We start from the raw sequence: 24650 nt of genomic DNA on the forward strand, positions 1-24650 counted from the left end.
CTTTGCATGTGAAAATACCGATGCGTGGAAGTTTATCCCGGTTTTAATTTTTGTGTTACTGCTCTGCCCTCGAAAAACGCGAAATATTGCACCCCAAGAAATTTTCCCGCTACAATGCATATACTGATATACAGTATGACAAAAATCAATCTGCATTTCATTTGAAATTTCAAAATAAAGCTGTATGCAAACTACGGCCAGCAAAAGGCTATGTACGTATACAATTCAAATTCAGTCTACAGAACTAGAACTATATACTAGAGGTCTAATCGATCAGTTTCTCAAGAATGTGCACAATCTCCTCTTGAACGGTAACTTCAGATGATCTGAATTTTTCTCCAATGGCTTCAAGCAAAGCAACACTCTCATCAAACTTCATTTTCTTTTTGTTCATCTCAGAGTTTGTTTCACTTTGCGGAATCTTCACAATCTTTCCAATGTAGGGATACAAATCAGTGCCACATATGTTATTATGTTGCAAACCGCGGCACACATAAGACACGAACTTATGGTTCTTCATATTCTTCCATTGCAGGCATACTTCAGCATTCTTAGCGTTGATAACCCCATCACCGTCTCCCATCGTGATAATCGGGGTCTGTCCCCTAATCTCAGCTTTCGTATACTCCAAATGTTCCGGAGTGTCCACACCAAGACTATAGAGACAGTAGGTTCGGACATTTGGAGCAGGGAAGTCGGCTCCAGTGCTGATAGCTGTCGTAAACTTTGCATAGCTGTGTTCAAAACCTTTGCCAAAGTCTTTAAACATCTGTTCATACTGTTTTGCAGTGTAGTCGCCTGATGGTGTGGAGACAAGCACCTCGTCATTCCAGATAGGGGTCCTTGGCATGAGCCAGTACAGACCCTCAAATGAACGCTCAAGGTAACTGAGATATGTACCTAATACGTTTTTTATAGAACTTCCTAAATTTTCCAATTTCCCAAGAAGCGTATCGGCTGCTGTGCCAGAGCTCACAGCTTGAAGGAAGTGCACACCACCTGCCCAAGCCCCGACAACGGTTACATAAGCATGGATGTGTTTGTCCTTCCACTCCTGGGTGAGTCCTGTTCTAGTAAGCAAGTGGTGAGTAACAGGACAGCCCATACTAAAGCAGACGAGTGTTAAGCTGCGATTTCCGTTTTTTGTGTACATGTCTTCGATGATGTACTTGGTGCGTGGAAAGAAACCGGTTGACTTCTTTATCTCATCTGTGCACATGCATAATTATTGAGTTATACATGGGGATGGGGTGACAACATGTATTGTATAATGGATATACGCTGCGTTAAGGTACTCATTACAAAGTACAAAATTATTATGTTCATGCATGCATGCAATCTGTAATATAGTCACTAGCTTATTCATACAATCAATTACTATCACAGTATACCATGCAAGTTCTTACTTGCGCCGCGCCTCCAATCATAAGTGGAACCACGAATGCTCTTGCCTCTCTTGTAACCAAGGTTATTGACGTAGTAATCAACAAATGGCTTTAGCAATGGTATTTCTTTGTTTGAATCTAAATACTCAATTCCAGGCAAATCCTCTTTAGGCTTGACATATACACCATTTTTATTGTGGAACCGTTTTTCTGCTGGATCAAAGATCAATCTGCATGAATTGAGAGATATAATAATTATCGTATGTACATAATTTGTCTGTGATCATGTACCGTATAGCGTGTAATTTTCGTGGGGCAAAATATTCGTGGTTTTCGTGGTTGGAGGCCTGGCCACGAATATTTTACCCACGAATGAAGCGATCTTGCCTACCTTTACCTGCAGTGCAAGCTCCAACCACGAAAATATTACCCACGAAATGTCTCAATATTGCTGAACCACAAATATTTTGTCCCCCGAAAATTACCCGCTATACGGTATACGTAATTAAATTAAGGCCCTGATCGACATACATTCTATGCTACCAGGCCAATAAACAGCTTGTAACAGTACGCATATAATTATAGCCAAATGCATGTAATAATTAATACTACATACAAGAACACTAGCTACTAACTGAATTGTAATTGATCAAGTATATAAAAAGGAGGTATCATTTCAGGCAATTATTGAGCAGCAGAGTGTATAATTATATATACCGTATGGCGCGAATTTTCGAGGGGCATTAATTTTTACTGTTTTTGTGGGTTGTAATCCTACACGAAAACCCCCCAATATTATTATGCTAAATGTCCAAAGATTTAAGACATGACCTAGGAGTATTTCCGGTTAAGTAGTCAAGCGTCATCTCATTAAGATTAATTACAAACGCTATAAATTATAGAGTAGCTTATATATATATTCGGCTGTCTCTAAAAATCAGACGGTCACAAAACAATCTGTACTGCAGACTTTTCAACTACAAAATATGTCACCTTAGGTCATCAACGCATACTGGTAGCCTTATAGTATTGATCCAAAGATCTCTATAGCCTCCCAACGTATTACACACAGACAGCCTTGTGTTCTTGATTTGAAGCTGATTGGCCATTAGCCCAGAAACTGCATGATTTCAGAATTTTCTATAATTATATGATATGCTTTGGGGCACTGCAAACACATAACTTACCAAGCAGTATGGGAGAGTACTGTTCATCTCCTGTCTCTTTCTGAGACCAACATTCTGGTAGAACTACCAACATCAGCATTCCAGCTAGAAAAGTACTCACGGCTGAAGCTGACATGGTCACCATATGCACTGTGATCTTAAAGTTGAGTGATGGTTGCTTCTTGGTCAAGTAGAATTAAGTGAAGAGCTGTCAGATCATAGGGGAGGGGACTGATGTCAAGCCAGTTCAAGGAATCTTTTTCCAAGAATCAGCATGGATGAGAAGCTATATGCATGTTTTCACAGAAAAACACTTAAAAAATCACTCATTCAATTACTAGTTTAGCATAGCTATGACCACTTCCAGAGTATTAGGTGACAGCATGCTGACTGCATGTATCTGTATTGAATTTCATGAATTGCGCATGCGCATTGGTGACCTTGAGCTAGCTATAGATCTACCTTAGGCTGGCTAGGCTAGTACTATTAGTCGCCACAATAGGAATACAGTATATGAATTGAGTTGCCATTTGGAGTGGCCTTACATAGCTATAAAGTATGACTGCATGTACTAAGTTTTAACCACTAATGCATGCTAATTATACATGTACATGTATACATGTGAAAGAAGTCTTACATACATGTAAGACTTCTTTCACAGTAGTAGCATCCTGTGGTATAATTATAGTAAACATCTTCCTATGAAAGCGGTTTAGCATACATGCAGTTGCAGGATTTATTTTTTGGAATCTATCATCTATCCATAGGCTTTCCCATTAGCTCTCCCAATATGAATAAGAGGTCTTAGGGTACAATTACAAGGGGATATTATGAGACATCTAATGTTTCTTATCCCCCTAGGCCCTGTATTGCAGTAATCTTGAGGGAGCTAAATAGCCTGTTCACTAACTACTATGGTCAATAGGCTTTGCATGTAAGTAAAAATTCTAGTGACAGTGCTTTGTTCGCAGCTAATGCTAGCTTTTAGCTACAGAATTTAATTGGAAAAACATGGCTCAAGAGACTATAGGGGGGTATTTACGAGACACCTTTAACGCTAATTGGCTACTTTAGCTGGAACTTTCCTATAAAAATTATGTGATTATTCTGTCTATAAAAACAGTACTCCTGTTTTAACAGATACATAGTGAATTTCTACTTCTGGCACCCGAATGTTTATTCTGTACCTAAAGCTGTCTCATAATTGGTTCTGTCTCACAATACCCTCATCTACCGGGCCCTACTGTGCATGCCTGAGTGGTTCTTTCCCCCAAAACCCAGTTCAAGAGTGCAAATGATTAACATTGATAATCTGTGTGCCGAGGATATAAGGTTAACGCGATGCAAAAGAAGCCGAGTGCATTACGTAACCGTTGAGGGCCCATCTGAGGTACCAGCGTTAAAACATGAGTGTTTTCTAGTCACGCGATCTCTAATAGCCTCATGTACAGCCTACCATGCATGTGTACAGCTTAACTTGTTACAGTTTTGTAACTGGCTATAACAGGAGCCCATAAATAAGAGAAGGAGCGGCTAACTTCCACGTACTCTCGAGGATCGCGTTTCGTAATTGCCGGTTTCCTTTTATGAAAGCGACTAAGTGCTTGCAAACTGCAGCCCTGTATTGTGTGTAACACATGTAGGGATTCAACCAATGCTACATATTATCATATGGAAATGCGGTCGGCTTATTTTTATGGGCTCCTCCTGGCTACAATAATGTTTGTAAGCACACGTTACCGGTAGTTAAAGTGACTATACGGTTGGCTAAACTGATTGGCTGGAGATCTGTGACAGCACTAATTCAACATTATACCATGCATGCCAGTGGCGTAAGAAGTGGGGTGGCTCCAGGGGCTGGTTGTTGATATTGCACCAAGAGATAGATGCCTGCATGCGCGTTTGACGGTTTGTACAGTGAATTAACAACAAATACGTGGGGGTGTATATAAGATCACGAAGTTGATGTGCCCAATTTAGGCTTCTTTGTTTGTTTACACATTATATGCTATGCAGCAATAAAACCGTAACAAGAGTGCTCATGCAGACGGTCTTTCACAAGGAGGGCAAATGATTCATGAGATGTACCTGTATATATAGGGTGTAATTTTCGTTGGTAAATATTCGTACAGCTCAAGATAGTGACGTTGACATAATTATTGCGGTATAGAATAATTTCACAGTTGGATATGATGCTCGAAAATAACCCGCTATATACGTTACGTTTCTACAGTGGGGATGTAATCTTACGATAACTAAGGGCAATAATTATATCCTACAGCTATCAGTGGTGAATCCAGTGCAGGGCACAAGGGGCATGCCCCCCCTTTCTGGCTCAAGAAGTGGGTGTGGCTTAGAACAGTAAGCAGCATGTAGAATAGCTTTATAGAAAATTTTTTACTGGTCAACAGTTTTTTTAAAGCCGAAATCGATTTCATCCATTTCTGCTATCTCTTGCTACTATGTATGTCATACTGTCATCAATCAATCCGTGATCAGAAAAGTTACACTGATTGGGCTTTAAAAAAACTGTTGACCAGTAAAAAATTTCAGGTGCCCCCCTTTTCAAAATTCCTGGATCCGCCCCTGGCTATACTGTTTATAATTATATATAGCCTCCATGATATAGTGGAGCTCAAACAAAATGATCAGAGCAAACATGTCCGATTTTTAATCACATTTGACTTGTTCTGGGATCATATACAGGAAGGTCCCAGCCTGCATACTTCCTGCCTTTATAGAGTGGCTATCTGATGAGTCATGAGTTGTGTCTACACCTGTTGGGGCCAAACATAATTATGTTTTTCCATGCTAATTGCTTATAACATACTCTAGAAAAATGATGACCGTATAATTATAGCGGGTTATTTTCGTATATTTTGTTAAAGAGCATCATATATATGAAAAACTACGAAAGTATTCTACCGCAATAGATTCAACGTCACTATCCTGAGCTGTACGAACATTTAAAATACGAATTGGTAGTTCATGCAAAAATTTGCACCAACGAAAATTACCTGATAATTATTATACTGTATACATGATTTTTTATTATTAGCCAGACGTATAATTTAGCGTTAATTAAGAATTCACTAATGCCTAGTACCTGTTTATAATATTAACATTAGTAAGGTAGTAGTTTTATACCAGTTACCACACAGTCATGTTGATTCTGCTTGCATAATTCTGCAGACCACTCACAGGCTATTATATTATAGTTTCTGTTTCAGGAGCAGCTTTGTGAAAAACGGCGTTGAAAGTGACCTTAATATTGATAGTAATTTCACTTACTTAATTATCAGAAAACCTGATTATTTTCAGTGCATAATCATAATGTACTTCACATAAGACACCACACCAAAGCCACCATGCATAAACGACGAAAAAAGTTTTCATTCTAGGGCTTGTGAAGTGTCTCATGCAATGATAGTTTTTGCTCACAACAACCATTGCTCTAGTATAATTATACCACTATACTACGTTCTCTAAGCTTCATGGATCAGCTCGACCAAGTAATAAAGTCATATCACAGAACAGAACAGGCCGCAAATTAAGTATCAGCACGTATCTCTGCTTCTGGAGCAAAGTTGGTGAAAATAAAAAGTTAGCGAAAATAAAATTTGACCCCTCCTGCAAAATACTGTTTTAAACTTACAGGCACCAGAGATTATAGGCCCTCCTTCTATAATCTCTGCAGGCACTAAAAACTAAGGCTGAGAAATGCTAAAGTCAAGTGGTCCAGCCTCCTAATAAGGAGCGGAAGTGGGTGTGGATTGTGATTAGAGTGATTGTGTGGGCGTACTGCTCCTATAGAGGAGAGCTGTGCAGTATTGGATCTTTATACCAGTTATACTTTATACAGTTATACACCATAGGTATTTGCTTGCTATTATACCAGCTATACTGTATAATATACTGTATAATCTAAGTATATTTATGAAACCAGTATAAAGTGTATAGTTAATAAAAAGTATAGTTGTATAATTGTATAGTTGTATAGTGTATAACTGTATAATTGTATACATCACACTTAGTAGAAAGCTGTATATTTGGTATAACTGTATAATTATACTACCTTATATTGATGTTATACATTGCGTATAACTATACAGTATAGTTGTATAGTGTATAACTGTATAATTGTACATCACACTTAGTAGAAAGTTGTATATTTGGTATAACTGTATAATTATACTACCTTATATTGATGTTATACATTGCGTATAACTATACAGTATAGTTGTATAGTGTATAACTGTATAATTGTACATCACACTTAGTAGAAAGCTGTATATTTGGTATAAATAGTGTATAACTGTATATAATTGTGATACATCACACTTAGTAGAACCCTATCCCTAACCCCTCCTTTACCTAATTCTATCCCTAACCCCTCCTAAACCTAACTCTATCCCTATCCCCTCCTAAACCTAACTCATCAACTCTATTCATATTCCCTGATTCCTATTCCTAAAACTAACTTTATCCCTATCCCTATCCCTACCCAAACTAACTTTATCTCTATCCCTAACCTCTCCTAAACCTATACTCTATCGATCCATATTCCCTAGCCCCCCCCCTAAACCTAACTCTATCCCTAGCCCCTAACTTTTAACTTTCCCTATCCCTATCCCTAACCCCTAACCTAACTCTACTGATCCATGCATATTCCCTAACCCCCCCCCCTAAACCAAACTCTATCCCTATCCCTATAACCCCTAACTTCTAACTATCCCTATCAACCCTATAACCCCTCCTAAACATAACTCTATCCCTATTCCTATAACCCCTAACTTCTAACTATCCCTATCCCTAACCCTAACCCTATATCCCTATCCCTAACCCCTAACCCCTCCTAAACATAACTCTATCCCTATTCCTATAACCCCTAACTTCTAACTATATCCCTATCCCTAACCCTATAACCCATATAACCCCTCCTATATCCCTAAGTATCCCTATATCCCTAACCCCTATATATCTAACTTTATCCCTACCCTATCCCTATTCCTAACCCCTCTTAAACTTAACTGTATATCCCTAACCCCAGAGGAGGCTGGACACGCGTCACGCTTAAAACTGAGCCTTTTGCATCCAGCTGTCTCCTGTTAGTTTATGAGTCGTAGTAGTTTAACACTATATGGTTGCTATACCTACATCAAGACAGGAGTAAAAAAACAAAGCCAAATGCAGCAACAACTCGAAGTTGTAATCTTAAGTTTCTGTCTCATTGTTTCTATATGCCACTCAGTTTTCAAGTTTCACTGGGTATTTTTAGCATAATTTACTACTAGTATATGGAGTGCTACACCAAAACAGGAGTAAAAAAACAAAGACAAATGCAGCAACAACTCTAAGTTTGTGACCATAGTAATCTTAAGTTTCTGTCTCATTGTTTCTAGTATAAATTATGATTATATACCACTCAGCTTTCTAGTTTCACTGGGTATTTTTAGCACTAGTATGGAGTGCTAATATCGTTTGCAGTCTTTTGACTTGGCTGAATAGCTACTGTTCTCTGTAAGTTTCCATATATCTCTCCATGTACACACATTTCGTCCGTAAAACATTATGTGATGCGTGTCCAACCTCCTCTGCCCATAGCTAACTCTATCCCTATCCCTAACCCCTCCTTATGATGAAGGCGGCCCCTGTTATAAATAGCTGTAACATGACATCATAGATCATGATCAGCTACTAAAGTGCAAATACCTCAAATGAACTCATGCAGTAAGGCAAGCATCTGCAAGTATGATGCAACAATTAAGGCCCCTGTTATAAATAACAGTCATCATAGTATTTTGAACAAGAATCAGTTGCTCATGAAGACTCCAGATATGAAGACCGTAATTCTCCTGTTTGCTCTGTTAGCATTGGTAATCAAGAAATTTCTACCCTATTATTATCATGTTGTCTATTCCTTGTAGAGTGGAAATCTAGTGCAGGAGTCTGAGGCTTTTATAGGACTCACGCCAGCGTGTGCGGGATGTGCTGGCTTGTGTGAGTACCCAGTTCGTGGACTTAGCTGCCGCTGTGAAGTGGATCAAGCTTGTTTGAAAAGACTTTATAATGAAGATTAGAAGTTATGTTTGAGCATACGTGCAGATTTGAACAATTTATGACTATAATTATGCATAATTGTAATGTAACATAACTTTGATCTTTGAATGATTTATATAGGTGGAGTTCTTGCTACTCTATTTTATAGCTACTCATGTTGTATAAGCTTAAGTGCGCCTCCACCGAGGCATCAGCACCCGCGGTGCTTTCATTACATGTATGTACTAAGTCTATACATGTAGGTGTATAAGATTAATGAGTGGGCAGCTCACCAGTTCCTGTGAGGGAAGCCGTATAGTGGAGGATTTAGGGGAATTCCCGTGATGGCCGTACGACTCTGACTGTATGCACTCATGAAGAGCGCTTTGAAGGGTTCAAAGTTCACCACTGCAAGCTGGTCATTCAGCAACTATATACAGAGAGGGACACAGAATGTGAGATGGAAAAGGGATTAAAAATAGAGCCTATAATTATGTATACACTATAACAGTGTGTAAAAGGTCATCGAATATAACGCTTCATCTATACTTATAGTTCGCTAGAAGATATCATCATTACCGTGGAGTACACGCCCACTCACCCTCATGGCCGTCTCGTATGACCCGGCCCTCACATGATCCCCGGGCAACTGGGAGTTATTGACCCACACCTGGGCAGGACTAGTGCCCTTAGTGGGTGGGACGTAGTAGCCCTCGTCTCCTATACCACCGGCACCAAGGTCTGGTTCCTATGGTAACGCAATCATTATTACATAGTGACATGCTCAAAAGCTACATTTAAATAATTATATGGAATGAATGACCAACAAAACTGCACGCATGTAGAAAAAACATTTGCTATTTGATTGAGATGGTAATTACACAAATAATTATACAATATTATATTGATTGACAAGAGACTAACGAGGTCGGGTGGTAGTTCCAGTTCGTCGTCATCAACGTCCCAACCTCCTCCCTCCTCTCCCTCCATCATGTCCTCACCACCCACATCCGTCACTATCTCTCCATCTGTGTGTGTGTGTGTGTGTGTGTGTGTGTGGGGGGGGGGGGAGGGTACATGATTTGTACACTACTACTGAGGCTAGCTACATAATATTCAATAGTCGGAAAATATACATCAATTGTATGCAGTAGGTACGTACACCTGTACATACTTATAGTCTGTAATAAACTATATGAATTTCATCACGGCAGGTAACACACTTACAATTAACATTCCTTAATGTTGCTAAGGATGTACGACACAATATTAAAAAAGCGCACAAGTAACTGTAGGTACATGTACTTCAATGTCTATAGGGTTCAATGAACTTGCCTTCATTGATAATCAGTTCATCATCGTCTCCCCACCCACCATCCTCGGGCTGATCCAATGGGTCAATGGTTGCCATGACACCAGCACCACTAGGACCTGTACCAACGATGGGAAATGTTTGGTAAGCATGGTAAGCAGGGTTTCATCTAGTGGGGGGCAGGGCTGAACCTTCCCCCCAAAATGTTTGACATTATCACATTATTACTGTCTGTGATGTAACTAGATCTACTGTGATGCACTAGCATGTAATAGGGGGTGTGGTCAACAAATATGGGAGTGGCCAAACATTTTGCGGCGTGCTTACACGCGCCCAAACCTTTAATCCTAGATGAAACCCTGGTAAGATGTACATTAATTGTAACAAGGCATACACTGTTATTAGGATTCTAAAGGTGACCTTTTCCAGTCATTCCTTCAAAGAATCCCTTTGACACGTTGAGGAGTGGCCAGTTGGACTCTGTCTGACTGATGGGCGGGATGGGGCGGAGTAGCTTGGCACTGGGGTGGACCTCGGGGAGCTGAGGGAAATTTTGTACGGTAACAAATTAAATAATAATTATTTACGCCACTAGCCCACAAAATTCAAATGTGTGAATCATTAATTTTTCCTAGAGGTGGTTACAGTACTTACCAACCAAGTGTGGGCATGCACATGCAGTGTATGTGCACATGCATGTACATTTGTATATTGTTCACCTTGTCGAGATGAGAGTTGAGAGATTCTGCCAGAGCCTCGCTCTCTTCAGTGAGTCCGTGAGTGGCAGCTGTCAGATAGGCAAGTGACTCTGTGAGGGTGTGGTGTGGGCGTTAACGGTTGTTGTCATAGAAACAGCTAAGGTTACATACGTTACATGTACATGTATAAAAATCAGAAATTTAATCGATTGAGGTACGTAATAAGGCTTATTGAGAGTTCATAGAGATTGTACCTTGACCCACAGCACGGAGTACTTTGACCCTTTCCTTGACGTCCCCAGTAAAGAGTGCGTTCTGGTACTGACTGCTCACGTCTTTGCGGATCTCAGCTGCATTTGAAAAGAAGGGGGTTGAATCAAAGGTTAATGAGTAATAACAGGTATCCAGGGTCTTACAATAATTCCAGTACATTGATAGTAAAAAATGCAGCACTGTCGTATTAAATGTACAGTAAAGCTGTCCTGTAGTGCACATGCATGATGTTACATTGACTCACCAATTTTAGTCATTTTCCTGAGTTTATCCATGTTCCCAGTGATGACGTACAGAAAGGAGAGACGATCGAAGTTCTTGGTACGTTGGTATGCCATTTCAACCACCTGCATGTGTGTGTGGGTGGGTGTGTGTATGTGTGTGTGTGTGTGTCGAGGGTGCCATGTGTGTGTGTGTGTGTGTACGAAAATTACTAACAAATAACTTTCATTGACATGAATGATACCTGAAAAACAGAAACCATGCACTATACATTTATGAGAGGTAAAAAATTGCTAGTATAAGTGCTCACCTGATGGTTTCCCTGAGCGAGTGCGGCCGAGGCCAGTCTGTCCCAGCACACCTTGTCATCGAGGGTCTTGGCAGCCTCCAGAGCAATCTACACGTGCGTACAGTACAGAGGTCAGGTTAGACAAGAATACCAACAAGCAGTGAGTTTTACCCACATCACATGAGCTACATGTAGCATACATACAGTGAAAAGCAACTGAGTTTTGTACACATAACATGTATACAAGGCACACGTTCAAGCTTTCAAATAGTGCTCACACTGTCATGAGTTTTACATATGTAGTACGTGAGATTTTATAGATATACAATCATGGTCGACTTTTGCACGCTGCAAAATACAAATGAGCAGTACAAGCACAAGACTGTGAAGGGGGCGTGTACCTCAATGTTCCCACACTCAAGAGCCAGAGAAAATCGTGTCCTCTCATCCTTGACAAAGTGGAGGGCCACCTACAAGGTACGAATATAAAATTCACATCATGACATCATTTTATTGTGGTACACGTTCACTGACCTCGGGGTAGCCTTTCTGTTGTAGGTAGGCGATAATGGACTGACCGACCAACTTGGCTGTACGCACCATGTGCAACACCTGCGTGTGTGTGTGATGTGCGTGTGTGTGTGGGTGTGTGTGTGTGGTGTGTATGTGTGCGTGTGTGTGAGGTGTGACGTGTGATGTGTGAGCCTTGAAATGTCAAGTATGGAATCTAGCAACCCATAGAAAGGTAATTGGAACGCACAACATTGCACACCTTTGAAACTTTATCATGATGACAGTTAATTAACACGGTTCCATCTACACACATGTAACACATGCGGTCACACAGTACGAGATGTGCGTTCAACGTCAACACCGTATTACTAGAATATTTTGCTGGTGAAAAGCATTTGCAAATGGGCCAAATCAGCAGAAAAATTGATCATTTTGCGATCTAACTATTGCGTTCTGGCAAGGATCGTGTGTATTTTTACTAGTATTTCAATTAGCACTCATATGTCTTAGACAAGCAATGCATGTAAAATATAAATACCTCATCGTATTTCCTATTAATGAGGGCAAGTTTGAACTTGTACTCAGTGGGGTCAATGGAGAGCACCCTGGTCTTGCACTCTCTGTCCAGACAGTACACCTTGCTCCCCTTGACTGCCGTGATGTAGATAGGCAGGTCCAGGGTACGAATGATACCATGGTCACTGGAGGGAGGGGGGGTGGTTATTTATGGGTACTTGTTTCAGAGATAAAGTGAAATCAGGTCTATTGTGGTCACCCTAAGGCCTAAGGTGTCCAAACACACATACAGCAAGATACTTTGGGGCCCATTAACCTATAGACCTCTATAATCCTTGGGAGACTGTAGGGGCTTACCCGTTGCTGAGGGCGTATTTAATGTGGTTACTAGTGGTGTAAATGAGGACTCCGTTCTCGTCCCAGCCGGCACTCTTGACTCTCATGTTCTCGTTCACAGTGCACTGGGCCACCAGTTTACGATTGCACACCGCCAGGGCTGTGTGTGGGTTGTGTGGGGTGTGTGTGAGGGTGGGGTGTGGGGTGTGTGTTAGGGTGGGGTGTACAGTACATGTACAGGTACGCATATCAACCTCAGACACGATGAATAATAGTTGCTAGTAAGGCATAGAAAACAGCTTTCGATTTAATGACATACTATTTCTGCCGAGGAGTGCAACATGTGACATGTCATCTGACCAGACAACGTATTTGACCTTGGATATCTTCACAGTGTTCAGAGACCTACACACACACACAACACACACACACACAGTGACATAATACAGTAGGTATCTGTAGTATATAGAAATGCATGTACTTGCATAAGTAATATTATTATAATAAAACCACACAATATTATTTCATAGTCGTTTGTAATGAATATTGAGTAGAAAAAGCTTTTAACAGTAACCATACATGTACTATAGGTCTTTGCCTTTTTTTATGGCAAAACCACTACAAGCAGGTTCGATGCTGCCCCCAAAATAGTATGATAATTTTGTACTGTACTCTACAAGACATGTACATGTATATGGAGTACGATCCAAATAGTACATGTATAAAGAAACGAGCTTTATAAGCAATTGTATGAGATAATCTCATGCCTTCTCTGCTGCACATCAAAGAGAGTGACAGACTCAGCGTCCTTGAGGAGGAGGTGACCTGTCCCAGCGTAGAAGATTCTGTCACATGGAGGACACTGAACCTTCTTGGTCACCTCGTTACGAAGGTTCTTGATAACCAGCTGTGTGTGTGTGTGTGTGTGGTGCATATTGATAATATTTATGATCGGGAGAGAAATCTTAAAACACAACAGTAACAATTATTGGTGCAGTTACAAGGCAAAAAATCTGTCAATTACCTTAAACAGTAATATTTAAACTCATGAACATTTTTAAATTGGCTTGCATAATAATGTGCCATTCACATGTGTCAGCACACATGACTGCACTTGAGGGAGGTCTATTTTCAACAACAGTAGCTAGCTTGTCTGTGAGGATAATCAGATCAGCAAGTGTCTAATGGTCTAATGGCGGTGGTTGTGACAACACCGAGCTCTGGAATTCTTTGAAGTTTAACAGTTTAACAGATCAACATCAGAGGACGTACACGCGGCAGTTAAGTAATAAGTTTGTATAAGCACTGTGGAAACGTACATACGGTTATATGGATGAACATTTTCCAATTTTTTTTTATGAAAAGACACATCTACACCTTACAGGGTGACCACAACAAGACATGCTTCACTGAACAATGTACATGTACGTACGCTACATACAGTGTACACTAGGATTAGCATATGGATGCATGCCATGGTTATTACCTGATGGCTCTTGTCAAGAATGGCAAATCTGTTTCTGGCCAACCATACTGCAGTCAGCCCTGGTGACCTCTTACCCTCAGTGACTGCAACGAATCAACGTGAAGAATTTTTTTTTAATGTAGAGCATAATTATAGGGAAGACAACAAAATAATAGGACAAAGCTAATAAGACAGTCTCTACTCAGAGGAGAGGTACAATGTACACACGGCGGTTAAGCTCAGCATGGCTACTATTTCTTGAATGGAGGCAAGAAAGACAAAGAAGGAGTTAATTAATGACGAAATTCTAGCTGGTAGCAAGATCAGAGTGTATTGTAATTGAAAAACAGCCACCACTTGGTCCACTGCTGTACATGTACTCACACTCTGGATTGGAGGGGTCAGTGTTCCTGGGCACAGGGAAGATCTCGTAGTAAGCGTTCTCAGCGTTGGTGGTGTTTGAGCAGACGAGGACAGCACTCTCCGCCGGGTTGTAGGACAGGATGTGGGGAGAGGACCGGAACTGGGGGGCTCCACTCCTATAGGGGGGGGGGGGTAATCACAGGAAAATGTGTTTAAAACGCTCTGTAGGGCTCCACTCCTATAAGAACACTGTTATGATTGATTAACTTGTCATAATGTTCGGCGTGGGTGGATTCAATGGAAAATGTGTTAGTATAAAACTCTCTGTAGATTATAAGGATTACCGTAATCCAGAACACTGTTACGATTGAGTGCATGCGCCCATAACTGGTGCCAAGAGTTATCTACTCTTGCTGGTGTGCATGTACAGTAGGCGTCTGTATAAGTCCATTGACCTTTGGTCTTACTAAAAACACATACATGTCCATGACATAGACAAATTGATATGCTACAGTCAGAAATGCACGTTTGCTTGTTGTTGTAATAATACCGTACCTATGTATGGCCATGACAGGGGCGTCCTTGGAGGTACCAATCTCATAGCGACGCAGAAATCGATCCTAAACATAAACATCAATTTAACGTACATGAGAACAATTAACGATCAAAGATAAACATCAAATACCTCCCTAATATGGTGCAAGGTAGGGACTAGTACCGGAAGCATACGTACGTGACTGTTGTAGTTATAGTAACATGATCACAGGTCAGTAAATACATGCCCAGGCACTTTAGGGACCTCTTGAGATCAATTGTTTATTGAGATGTACGCCCTAACTTTACGAGAGATACGTAATTTGTACATGTACAAGTTGGTACTACATGTACGTGCATGCATGTACATGTAACATGGTTTGGGATCCTGAATATTCCATGAGTTAATTGAACATACTTAAGAAAGTTGATTTGGTTTGCCTCTGCATGTAGCCATACCTTGACATAGTAGAGGATGTTCTGGTGCACAGTGTAAGCTGGTCTCTCCCTCTCCAGTTTAAACACCAGCATGCCGTTGTCATGACCTGAAGCAATCACATCACTGATAGTGTTTACAGCCTTCACACAACAAGTTTTAATTGTGGAAGATTTTGATGTTATAGGTTCGTTGTTGAATAGATACGTAGTACATATTCTATTTCGAAACAAATTTTTTTGTACTTACCAGCGGCAAAAACGTTGAGTGTTGGATGAGCAGCTACTACCCAGAAGCGATCAGACTCACGACGAAATGTCTGAATACAAGATCTGGAATGGAGGCAACACACGATAAGAGGATGATCACATACGTGTAGGGTTCTATGTGTTCACCTCTTGGACATATCCCAGACTCGAATGCTGCGATCCTCTGACACACCTGATCAATATGAGGGAGTGCATGGGAAACGTTCAAAACATGTAAGCTAAATGTACAGCTAGTGACATTCTTGAACGAAAACGAAACATGGCGAGAGGAAAACTGCTTGCATGTAGATTGATCTAACTTAAACTTATGCTGTTCTGAAGTTTAATGATTGATCGTTGATCGAAGCAATTTAAGGACTGGGCAGCGAAATCTGTCTCCATCACACTGACTAAGACTAGTACATCCACACACACACCACACACACACCCCGCCCACACCACCCTCACGGAACACTTACTGAGTATAAGGTCTTGTCGAGGATGGAAGAGGGTGCTGCAGACATTGTTGTAATGGCCCCTGCACGTGTCCACCTCCCAAGCTTTGGCATCTATAGAATATGTACATGCAACGTGTAAAGCACACCTCTACATGCAGTTGGTTATAGGACTGTGTTGAACACACACACACACCCACCTACCCCACCCCCACCCCCCCCACACACACACACCCACCCACCCCCACACACACACACACCCACCCACCCACCCACACCCACACACCCACCCACACACACCTACCCACACCCACACACACACACACACACACACACACACACACACACACATGCAGTACGTTATAGAACTGTGTTGAACACGCGCACACACTCACACACACACACACACACAGCACACCCACCCACACACATACAGTCATAACACACACAGCTCCCCCCCCTACACAGAGCACACACACCATTCATCCTCCACATCTTGATCTGACGGTCGTCAGCAGCTGATATAATGAGAGGCAGTGAGGAGTGGAAGGACACCCAGTTAACACCACGGTCATGGCCCTACACAGCAAGGCACGTGTACAACAATATATATAATTATGCATGTACAGCAACATTCACACTGACAAGGGTAACCACACACACCTCCAACACATGTTTGACAATGACATCAGATGTTCCAAACAGTTCCGTCCCAGAACCAGGATTCCGGAATGTATCTACAGGGCCGCTGCTACCTGGAGCCACTGTCTTCTTCCTGAGTCCAGATATATCCCACACTCGGACAGTTTGATCGAGGCTGGCTGATGCGACTAAGTCCTCTGTTGGGTGGAACTGGGCACACATAACGTAGTGGTTGTGGCCTGTCAGAACACTGTGTGTGTGTGTGTGTGTGTGTGTGTGTGTGTGTGTGTGTGTGTGTGTGTGTGTGTGTGTGCGCGTGTGCATGTGTGTGTGCGTGTGCGTGCGTGGTGTGTGTGTGTGTGTGCGTGCGTGCATGTGTGTGTATGTATGTGTGTAGCCTCGACTCAAGTCCGCTTTACAGCGGCCTGGTATACCTTGTATGCGCATGCGCGAAATAATTCGTATATTTATCAGTATTACGCAAGTGATAAAATCCACAAAGGAAAAATACGTAAGACAGCGTGGTTGGTGGTAGAATGTTCAAGCCCACAATGGCAGCCACCAGAATGTGCAGATTGTGCTGCAACATTGTTACTTCTACTCGCTGCTCAGCTCTGTTTAGCAAAGAGTCTGTTCAAAGATGCCTTCCAGACAGACTTGGCAAACTGCTAGAGCTGCCAGTTAGTGAGTGTGATGGGCTATCTTCATACATTTGTAGAGCTTGCACAAACAAATTCCAGTCTCTGGAGTCTAAACTTAAAGCCTTTAGAAGTATGGCTAAGTGTGGTTTTGAGCAGGGTCGAAATAAGGCTTCCATCTGTAGTCCTATGGTATCAGGTAGGAAGAGAACTATGGGCTTGAAGCATCACCTCACACAGTCCATGCTAGACCTCTAGCAAAACGTCTGACAGTAGGAGCACCTGGAAGAAGGCTTGCTTTCTCAACCAGGGAGGAACGTAGGTTGATTGCAACAAATCATATATGTAGATGACAGGAATCATCTCTTTTTCATAGCGCACACAGACTGTCCTCGTCAGCCACCGCTGTTAGAGTTGACCAATCTCGAGCAGTTTTCTTCTGTTGACGGTATGTTAAACCACCTACAAACGAAATGAACGTAAATTAATATATAGCCATTAACTTAAAGGTTCAGAAGGTGTTGCAAGAGATATTTCCAAGCCTGGTTCGACTGAAACAGTTATGGTGAGGATAACAGATCTGATACTGTAAACACACCAAAATCACACTAATTAATTAAACAATATACAGATCACAGTGAGCTCACCCAGTACAGTGACTGCGGAAGTAGATGAAAGTCTCCAGAAATTACGCCAGGCACTGAATAGTGGCAACATTCAGTCTATTGCCAAGGCAGCATTTTCTTGCCCTTCACTGAAGGACCAATTGGTAGAGGGTGTGGTGAAAATTCTTGACGACGAATGTTCCACTCTATGTCGTAACTCTGGGGAGTTTGTCTCTCTATTTCACCGGGTTCCAATTGACAATGTGGAAGAGTTATCGTGGAAACAGGCTGTGTCTGAACTACAGCGAAAGTCTCCGATTCTATTTAGGCTTATCCAGACGATCGTAGGACGTTCAGATCATAGGAACTTGCATAAACGCGGAGAGAGTCACTACCCTGGGATGTGTATGGCCACAGCAATTCTCTTGAAAGAGCGTAACACAAGAATGTGTGGTATTCAGTCGTTTCTGTCTCTCGTACTCTTCAACTGTAGAGTAAACAAAAAGGTTTGTACATGTACATGTACATGTATGATGTGTGTCCACTACGTATTTTCAGATACAGGTATAATTATTGTATCACAGAGAGGGATTGAAAACGGAAGTTACCTTGCCACGTTAGGCCAGGGTTTAATCGAGGCTACAAAATGTATGTATGATTGTAACGTTAGTAAAATCTAGACTAGATAGTGCCTGCAGTATACTCCCAACTGTCACCTGAGGAACGTATGGATTGACACATGCAGTACACTGATAATTAAGTATTACCATTATATAGCTAGAAGCATACTCATAAAGATCTCAGAGCATGACACTCTTTGTAGCTATTTTGAAAAACGTATTTTTTCCAAAGGATGCTCACCATTATAGAGGGCATGAGAATGCATGTTGTTTTAGGGGGGCTTTGAATGCATTAATTGCAGTGGTCTTAATTCCAGAAACATCGTTTCCCCAAGTGCTGCACAACCGTACACAGATTTAAAATTAATGTAACGCGATGCTACCTCCGTTTCCAATCCATCTCCTCTTATATAATTATGATTACATTGAATTACTCACAGGTATACTCCAGGCTGAATCATCTTAGTGTCACTATCAGTTACTGTGCCGTGTTGAAGTTGGTCACGAAAATCAGCAAGCTGTACCAACGTCCTATCGATGCCTGGATTGATGAGGGTGCATGTTTCAAGTTCGTGGGGGACAACGTTGCTAAAACAAAGGGCGTTAGAGACATACGTAGTGACCATCATGGTGAGCTAGTGCAAATGTACAGTTTGTTGGCAAAGGACCATCTCCAGTCTCAACCTTTTCCCCCCTAACCTGGGTTCCCTAAAAATAACTCACTTCCTTCCTACAAAGGCCGACATTGAGGGCATCCAAGAAATTTGGTCGTTCTAGTCGGTCGAATACTGTGCGAGTACATCAAGCCCCTCCAGCGGTACAAACGGTGTGTTGTCAGTCACATTAAGCACCCCCACAGCACAGAGATGGCCAACAAATCTGAGGTTGTAGTCCTTGATGTTCTACACAAGAATGAGGCAAAGGCCGCAGACATGATAGACATAATGATCGAGAAACATTCATACTTGAAAGATTCTATTGAACTTACTGTTATGTCAGGTGGCGATCAGATGACTTGTGAAAGACAGCGATGTAGCAAAAAACATATGCGAGATGCGGACACTCGCAGTGGACAATTGGAGCAGTTAGAGCCTTGTATAGAGGACTGGCACTGCCTTATGAGTATTCTGGGGGTAGGTGAAGCACTCACTTGGACTTCTTATCGACCCCTTTGTTTCCACTGAGTATACCAGCAAGGAACACCACGATCATGTAGACTAGTCACTTGATCTACCATTAGAGACACTAGGGGACAATACTACGCTCACTAGGAGGAGAACTAATTCTATCCAGCTTCTTGTCGAATTAAAAAGGCAAAGTTTGGTAGCAGATAGACTTTCATATCCAGTAGGAACCCACAGGAAAACATCATTCCCTTCGTACAGCATCCGTAGAGTGTCAAGCTGTTTATCCCTCAGAACTAAATGACTTCTCTTCACACAAGAAAGGGCATAAGCCAGAGCGGAAGAGAACTCAGTGTCAGTCGAGCTAGTCATCTTTGCTATATGTAAAGTGTGTAACACGGACCACTAAAATTAGAATACAAAATAGTATACGTGTTTATTTTACTGACAGTATCCACAAATACACGGATTACCCCCTTTTTGGGGTAATGTAAGCGCATGCGCATACAAGGTATACCAGGCCGCTTCTAAAGCGGCCTTGAATCGAGGCTAGTATGTGTGCTTCTGTGTAATATGAGCAACTACACACTGTGATTTTTTTTATAATCATTAAAACAACATTTTGTTGAGCTCATACGAAACCCAGTAACTACAAATACTGTGTCTACAAATTTGGCCCTTACAAATCAGCAACCATTACAGGAGAATGTAGTGTCAATTTCCACCAATAAGCCACTGTGATTTTTTTTATAATCATTAAAACAACATTTTGTTGAGCTCATACGAAACCCAGTAACTACAAATACTGTGTCTACAAATTTGGCCCTTACAAATCAGTAACCATTACAGGAGAATGTAGTGTCAATTTCCACCAATAAGCACTAGCATACTTGCTCTCAGCGACTGTTACCTGATGCATGTCCGCGACTGCCAGTTCCAGATACGAATGGTTTGATCATCAGAGCAGCTCACAACCCACGGATACTCCTGAGAATGGAACGATAACTTGTATGAATTGATAAAGTTTCGTGGATTGTAAACTGATTACACAACAAGCATTCTAGAGGCCGGGTTTTAGCAGAAGTGTTGTTATGCCTACCAGTCAACTGACTACAATGATCATTGTGTCTATTAATAAGTACCTAACAGGGTGTCATACAGGGGGGGGGGGAAGGGGGATATCCTCCCTCTAGCTCCAACCCCCCCCCCTAAAACCAAAAATTTGCGTTCAGGTACAGGTTGGGGTCCATAGCTGGCAATTTTACATACTACATTTATTGAAATAACAGTTGAACTTTTTTTTAGCAAGTTACTTTTCTTATTTCCCCCTCTACTTCAAAATCCTGTATGACACCACGCCTAACTTTGCATTTATAAACTATATTGTCGGACCCTTCATATGCGCTCTAAACTTAAAAAAACAAAAACATTAATAAGTACCTTGTGAAAGAAGGTGGTTCGTATGTAGTCCAAGTGCCCTAGCAACGTGAACAGACATCGCTTCTGCTTGTAGTTCCACACCTACAGTGTATCGAGGTTGAAATAATTATTAAAAAACACATTCTGATTTATAGTGTAACCTCAATGTGTGCACTGTAACGAATACCGTATAGCGGGTAATTTTCGTGGGTTAAAATATTTGTTATTTTCGTGGGCAAGCTAGACCTCCGCGAATATTTCCCCCTCGAAAACGTAGGCATGGTGTACCTAAAAAGCAGGTCACCCTCTATAATACAGCCAGGTTAATGGGCCCCAAAGTCTCCAAAGCATGTGTTTGGACCTGTGTTTGTAGTGTACATTACAGTCACTGTTGTTACCTTAACTTGCTTGAGTGAAACCTGTCTATGGTCACCTTGACCCTTAATAAACAGGCTTCACCTATTAAGCATTTCGTTACAAACTTGGAGGGTTTACATTATTTGAGAAAGATATCAATAATATTATCATGACAACAAATATTTATTAAGAACGTAATCTTTTCACTTGCTTTGATTTTGTAGTCATCTCCTCCTGACACAAACAGCGGCTGGTTGCTATGGAAATCAATACCTCGTACAGGACCTACAGAATTAGAGAAAAATATACTATTTCAATACCAAAATTACTACAGCTAAGTGAAACCTGGCCACCGCTGTGAAAACCAACACAAGGGGCTGAGCAGATTAAACGTATACGTATATGTGTACAGAACCCTGGTAGTACATACATGTACTACCAGGGTTCTGCCCACACTGGTCAGCCCAGCCACCATCCAGACCAATTTAACCTCCAATTTGACTGGTAGTCATATGAAGTGTAGCAATTTGTGCTAAACTGATATTGTGGACAAAAGCCACCACTAACAAAATCCTGGGCAGATCCCTGTACTACTAAGCACACAATGCCGTGCTACGTAAACACGTTAAGCTTTAATTATTTGCGTTGAGTTCGACCCCGGAAGTTATGTGGTAAATTATGGCTTCATTTATGTGGTGGACAAGTATGCTAGGGACTTCTACATGGAAAATGTTAACTTTTAGCTGGTTGGAGCTTACCAGCTCTACAGCATATAGATAGAAGCGCTTTTTAACAAGGAATCCAATGGTGTATGAAACTTTGAATTTCAGTGAAGCATGACATGGTTATGACAACTTTACGAAGGTCAAACACAGCACAAATAAGGGGGGGGGGGGCGCCCATTAACTTGGCTGTATTACAGACGAAGAGGGTGTTGTTTATAGTGACTTCATAATTATGATAAAATCACAGTATTTTGTTTGTGTTCATGTACGTGCGTCTAAATTCACTATCTACTTCCCCTCAAAGTACATTACATTCGTGAGCACATGAATAACATTCGTCACAAGCATACCATCATGCTCATCGTAGCGATCAATGAGTGTACACATGCGATAGTCCCACAGTTGAATGACCCCATTGTGGAGACTGGTGAGAATCCAGGGGCGTGTCCCGTGAAAGACAAGACCTGAGAAAAAATACACAATCATTGTTAATGTTATGGCCTCTCAGTCACCTGTCTCTACTATGGGGATTTTTCACCCTTGACTCTGTGAGACTTTGTTTCGAACTTGGTGAGCATCTCGCCCAGCTAGAAACCAGTAGAAACAGAGAAGTATAGTATAGTAGTTGGCTATTATTTTAGGATGTGCCACGTGGCATCAATCGTGACTATGACGTCATACATTTCATAAACACTACAACCACATTCTAATAATGGAAAATCATCGGGAAAATTGGGCCCATGCCAAACTAGCCTCGGTTCCAGGCCGATTGATTCGAGGCTAATGGCACTGGCAAGAGCACTAGAAGATAGACTGGCGGCGACAGCCGCCCGAGCGTGTAGCGCGAGCGACTGGCAAACTGCCTATCAGTCACTCGTCTCAGCGGAAGTGTAATAGATCGTATGACACTACTAAACATGAATATCCTTATAGATAATGTGGTTAAATTTTGCTACTATGGAATGCACTGAATCCCCTGAAGTGTAAGTGCGGTTACAATTACAGGGCTAATATGACGTTGAGCAATCTGATAGGCTGCAATGCTCGTTGCAGCTGAGACGAGTGACTGATAGACAGTTTGCCAGTCCCTCGCGGTACACGAGGGGCTGTCGCCGCCAGTCTACTAGAAGATGGCATGCCAGTAGACACAGTCGAAAGGTATAATTATTGCATTACAAAAAACTTCTCATGTGTATATAACCGTTTTTTAAGGCTGTTTTGTAAAAGTCGATTGTTATGGTCATCATCTATATATATATAAATTATGATTAAATAGTGCCTTTATAACTGTGTACCGGTAGAGATCCTATAGTGTGTGCAGATTTTAGTCTGTTCAACGTGACACTAATGCAGTGATGTGTCAGTAGAATACATGACTTGTATACATAACTGCATGCATGATAGAGTTACAGTAGCCATTCTAGCTAGCTGTTCAGTGTTGTACAGCTAGACATACACGCCCCCACATTCTTATAGAGCATTGTAGATCTGTAATTACAGCATAATACACAAAGAGCACTTACATTAATTTAATATTGTGGTGATTGTGTCCCACACAATCCTCCCAGCCGCGCCAGCAATGAGATCGATGCCTGACATAATCGGGCACTCCTAGATCCCACACCCTCTTCACTTGAACATAATTATGGTAACCATCTTCACACAGAGCTCAGCTTGTTCAGCTAGTACACTGTCAAGAACCAAGCAAAGGAAAACCTGACAATAATGTACTGAGATATAAATGTGTGAGAATAAAGCAAGTGAATTTCAATGGATTTCCTTAGCTTGTACATCATGATGCATGCAAGTTTCTCACCTCAGCCTGGACTGATGGAGACAAGAGTCAAGATAAAATTGACATTGATGTATTATTATCATCGAGAGGAGGAGCACACCCTGTATGTGTTGTGTGTGCATACATCAGAAGGTAAAAGTACGCTATATACTCCCCTGCCATTATGATCATTTAGATGTACTGTGTATGAACTTCATATAAAGCTGCTGCTGACTAGATCTAAAAGGCAGCCAGCAGATATTGCTAGATATAGACATAGATCTATCCATGCACTCCTGATCCATAATTTTAATATCAAACTCATTTCCTCTGCAGCAGTTCAGGTAGGGGTCCTTTGATCGTCTATAGCTATTAACGTACGTTGCTTAATTCACTTTCTCTGCTAAGAGAGCAAAGCTAAACCATAGATAGTATCTATGGCTAAACTGAGTAAATTTTCAGGAGGTTGTCCTCCAAAAACTTTTTATGACGTAAT

At 41.4% G+C, this 24650-nt stretch overlaps 2 protein-coding genes and 1 long non-coding RNA gene across 8 annotated transcripts; 1 reads left to right on the forward strand and 2 right to left on the reverse strand.

Annotated features, from left to right (window-relative positions):
• Nucleotides 1–101: 101 nt before the first annotated feature.
• Nucleotides 102–24633, reverse strand: LOC135340784 (coatomer subunit alpha-like). 6 transcript variants are annotated; one of them, XM_064537185.1, is made up of 35 exons: nucleotides 24197–24633; nucleotides 23904–24070; nucleotides 22919–22967; nucleotides 22731–22844; nucleotides 21867–21940; nucleotides 21320–21400; nucleotides 20790–20866; nucleotides 16914–17142; nucleotides 16730–16829; nucleotides 16275–16364; nucleotides 15943–15988; nucleotides 15797–15879; nucleotides 15571–15656; nucleotides 15133–15197; nucleotides 14599–14753; nucleotides 14236–14318; nucleotides 13517–13656; nucleotides 13069–13154; nucleotides 12771–12909; nucleotides 12436–12598; nucleotides 11919–11996; nucleotides 11786–11854; nucleotides 11406–11492; nucleotides 11118–11220; nucleotides 10855–10950; nucleotides 10622–10710; nucleotides 10323–10443; nucleotides 9926–10021; nucleotides 9515–9618; nucleotides 9192–9338; nucleotides 8884–9020; nucleotides 2573–2759; nucleotides 2379–2505; nucleotides 1407–1615; nucleotides 102–1209 (listed from the first exon to the last, which is right to left on the reverse strand). In XM_064537185.1, the coding sequence occupies exons 3-32, from the start codon at nucleotides 22956–22958 to the stop codon at nucleotides 2738–2740; spliced, it is 3000 nt and encodes a 999-aa protein (XP_064393255.1). In that variant the 5' UTR covers nucleotides 22959–22967; nucleotides 23904–24070; nucleotides 24197–24633; the 3' UTR covers nucleotides 102–1209; nucleotides 1407–1615; nucleotides 2379–2505; nucleotides 2573–2737. The 6 variants fall into 6 exon arrangements, with proteins under 6 accessions (XP_064393255.1, XP_064393238.1, XP_064393272.1 ...); XM_064537168.1 differs by having other exon boundaries at nucleotides 2573–2837; XM_064537202.1 differs by having other exon boundaries at nucleotides 2573–2837; nucleotides 22893–22967.
• Nucleotides 266–2687, reverse strand: LOC135352478 (phospholipase A2 group XV-like). The gene is made up of 3 exons (XM_064551656.1): nucleotides 2573–2687; nucleotides 1407–1595; nucleotides 266–1209 (listed from the first exon to the last, which is right to left on the reverse strand). Exons 1-3 carry the CDS (start codon nucleotides 2685–2687, stop codon nucleotides 266–268), a joined length of 1248 nt encoding a protein of 415 aa, XP_064407726.1.
• LOC135341818 (uncharacterized) lies at nucleotides 8252–8726 on the forward strand. Its single transcript, XR_010396659.1, has 2 exons — nucleotides 8252–8427; nucleotides 8479–8726. It is a non-coding gene; the product is annotated as an uncharacterized LOC135341818 (long non-coding RNA).
• Nucleotides 24634–24650: the final 17 nt, after the last annotated feature.

This window comes from Halichondria panicea, chromosome 1, assembly GCF_963675165.1.
Source record: "Halichondria panicea chromosome 1, odHalPani1.1, whole genome shotgun sequence".
NCBI classification, from domain to species: domain Eukaryota; kingdom Metazoa; phylum Porifera; class Demospongiae; order Suberitida; family Halichondriidae; genus Halichondria; species Halichondria panicea.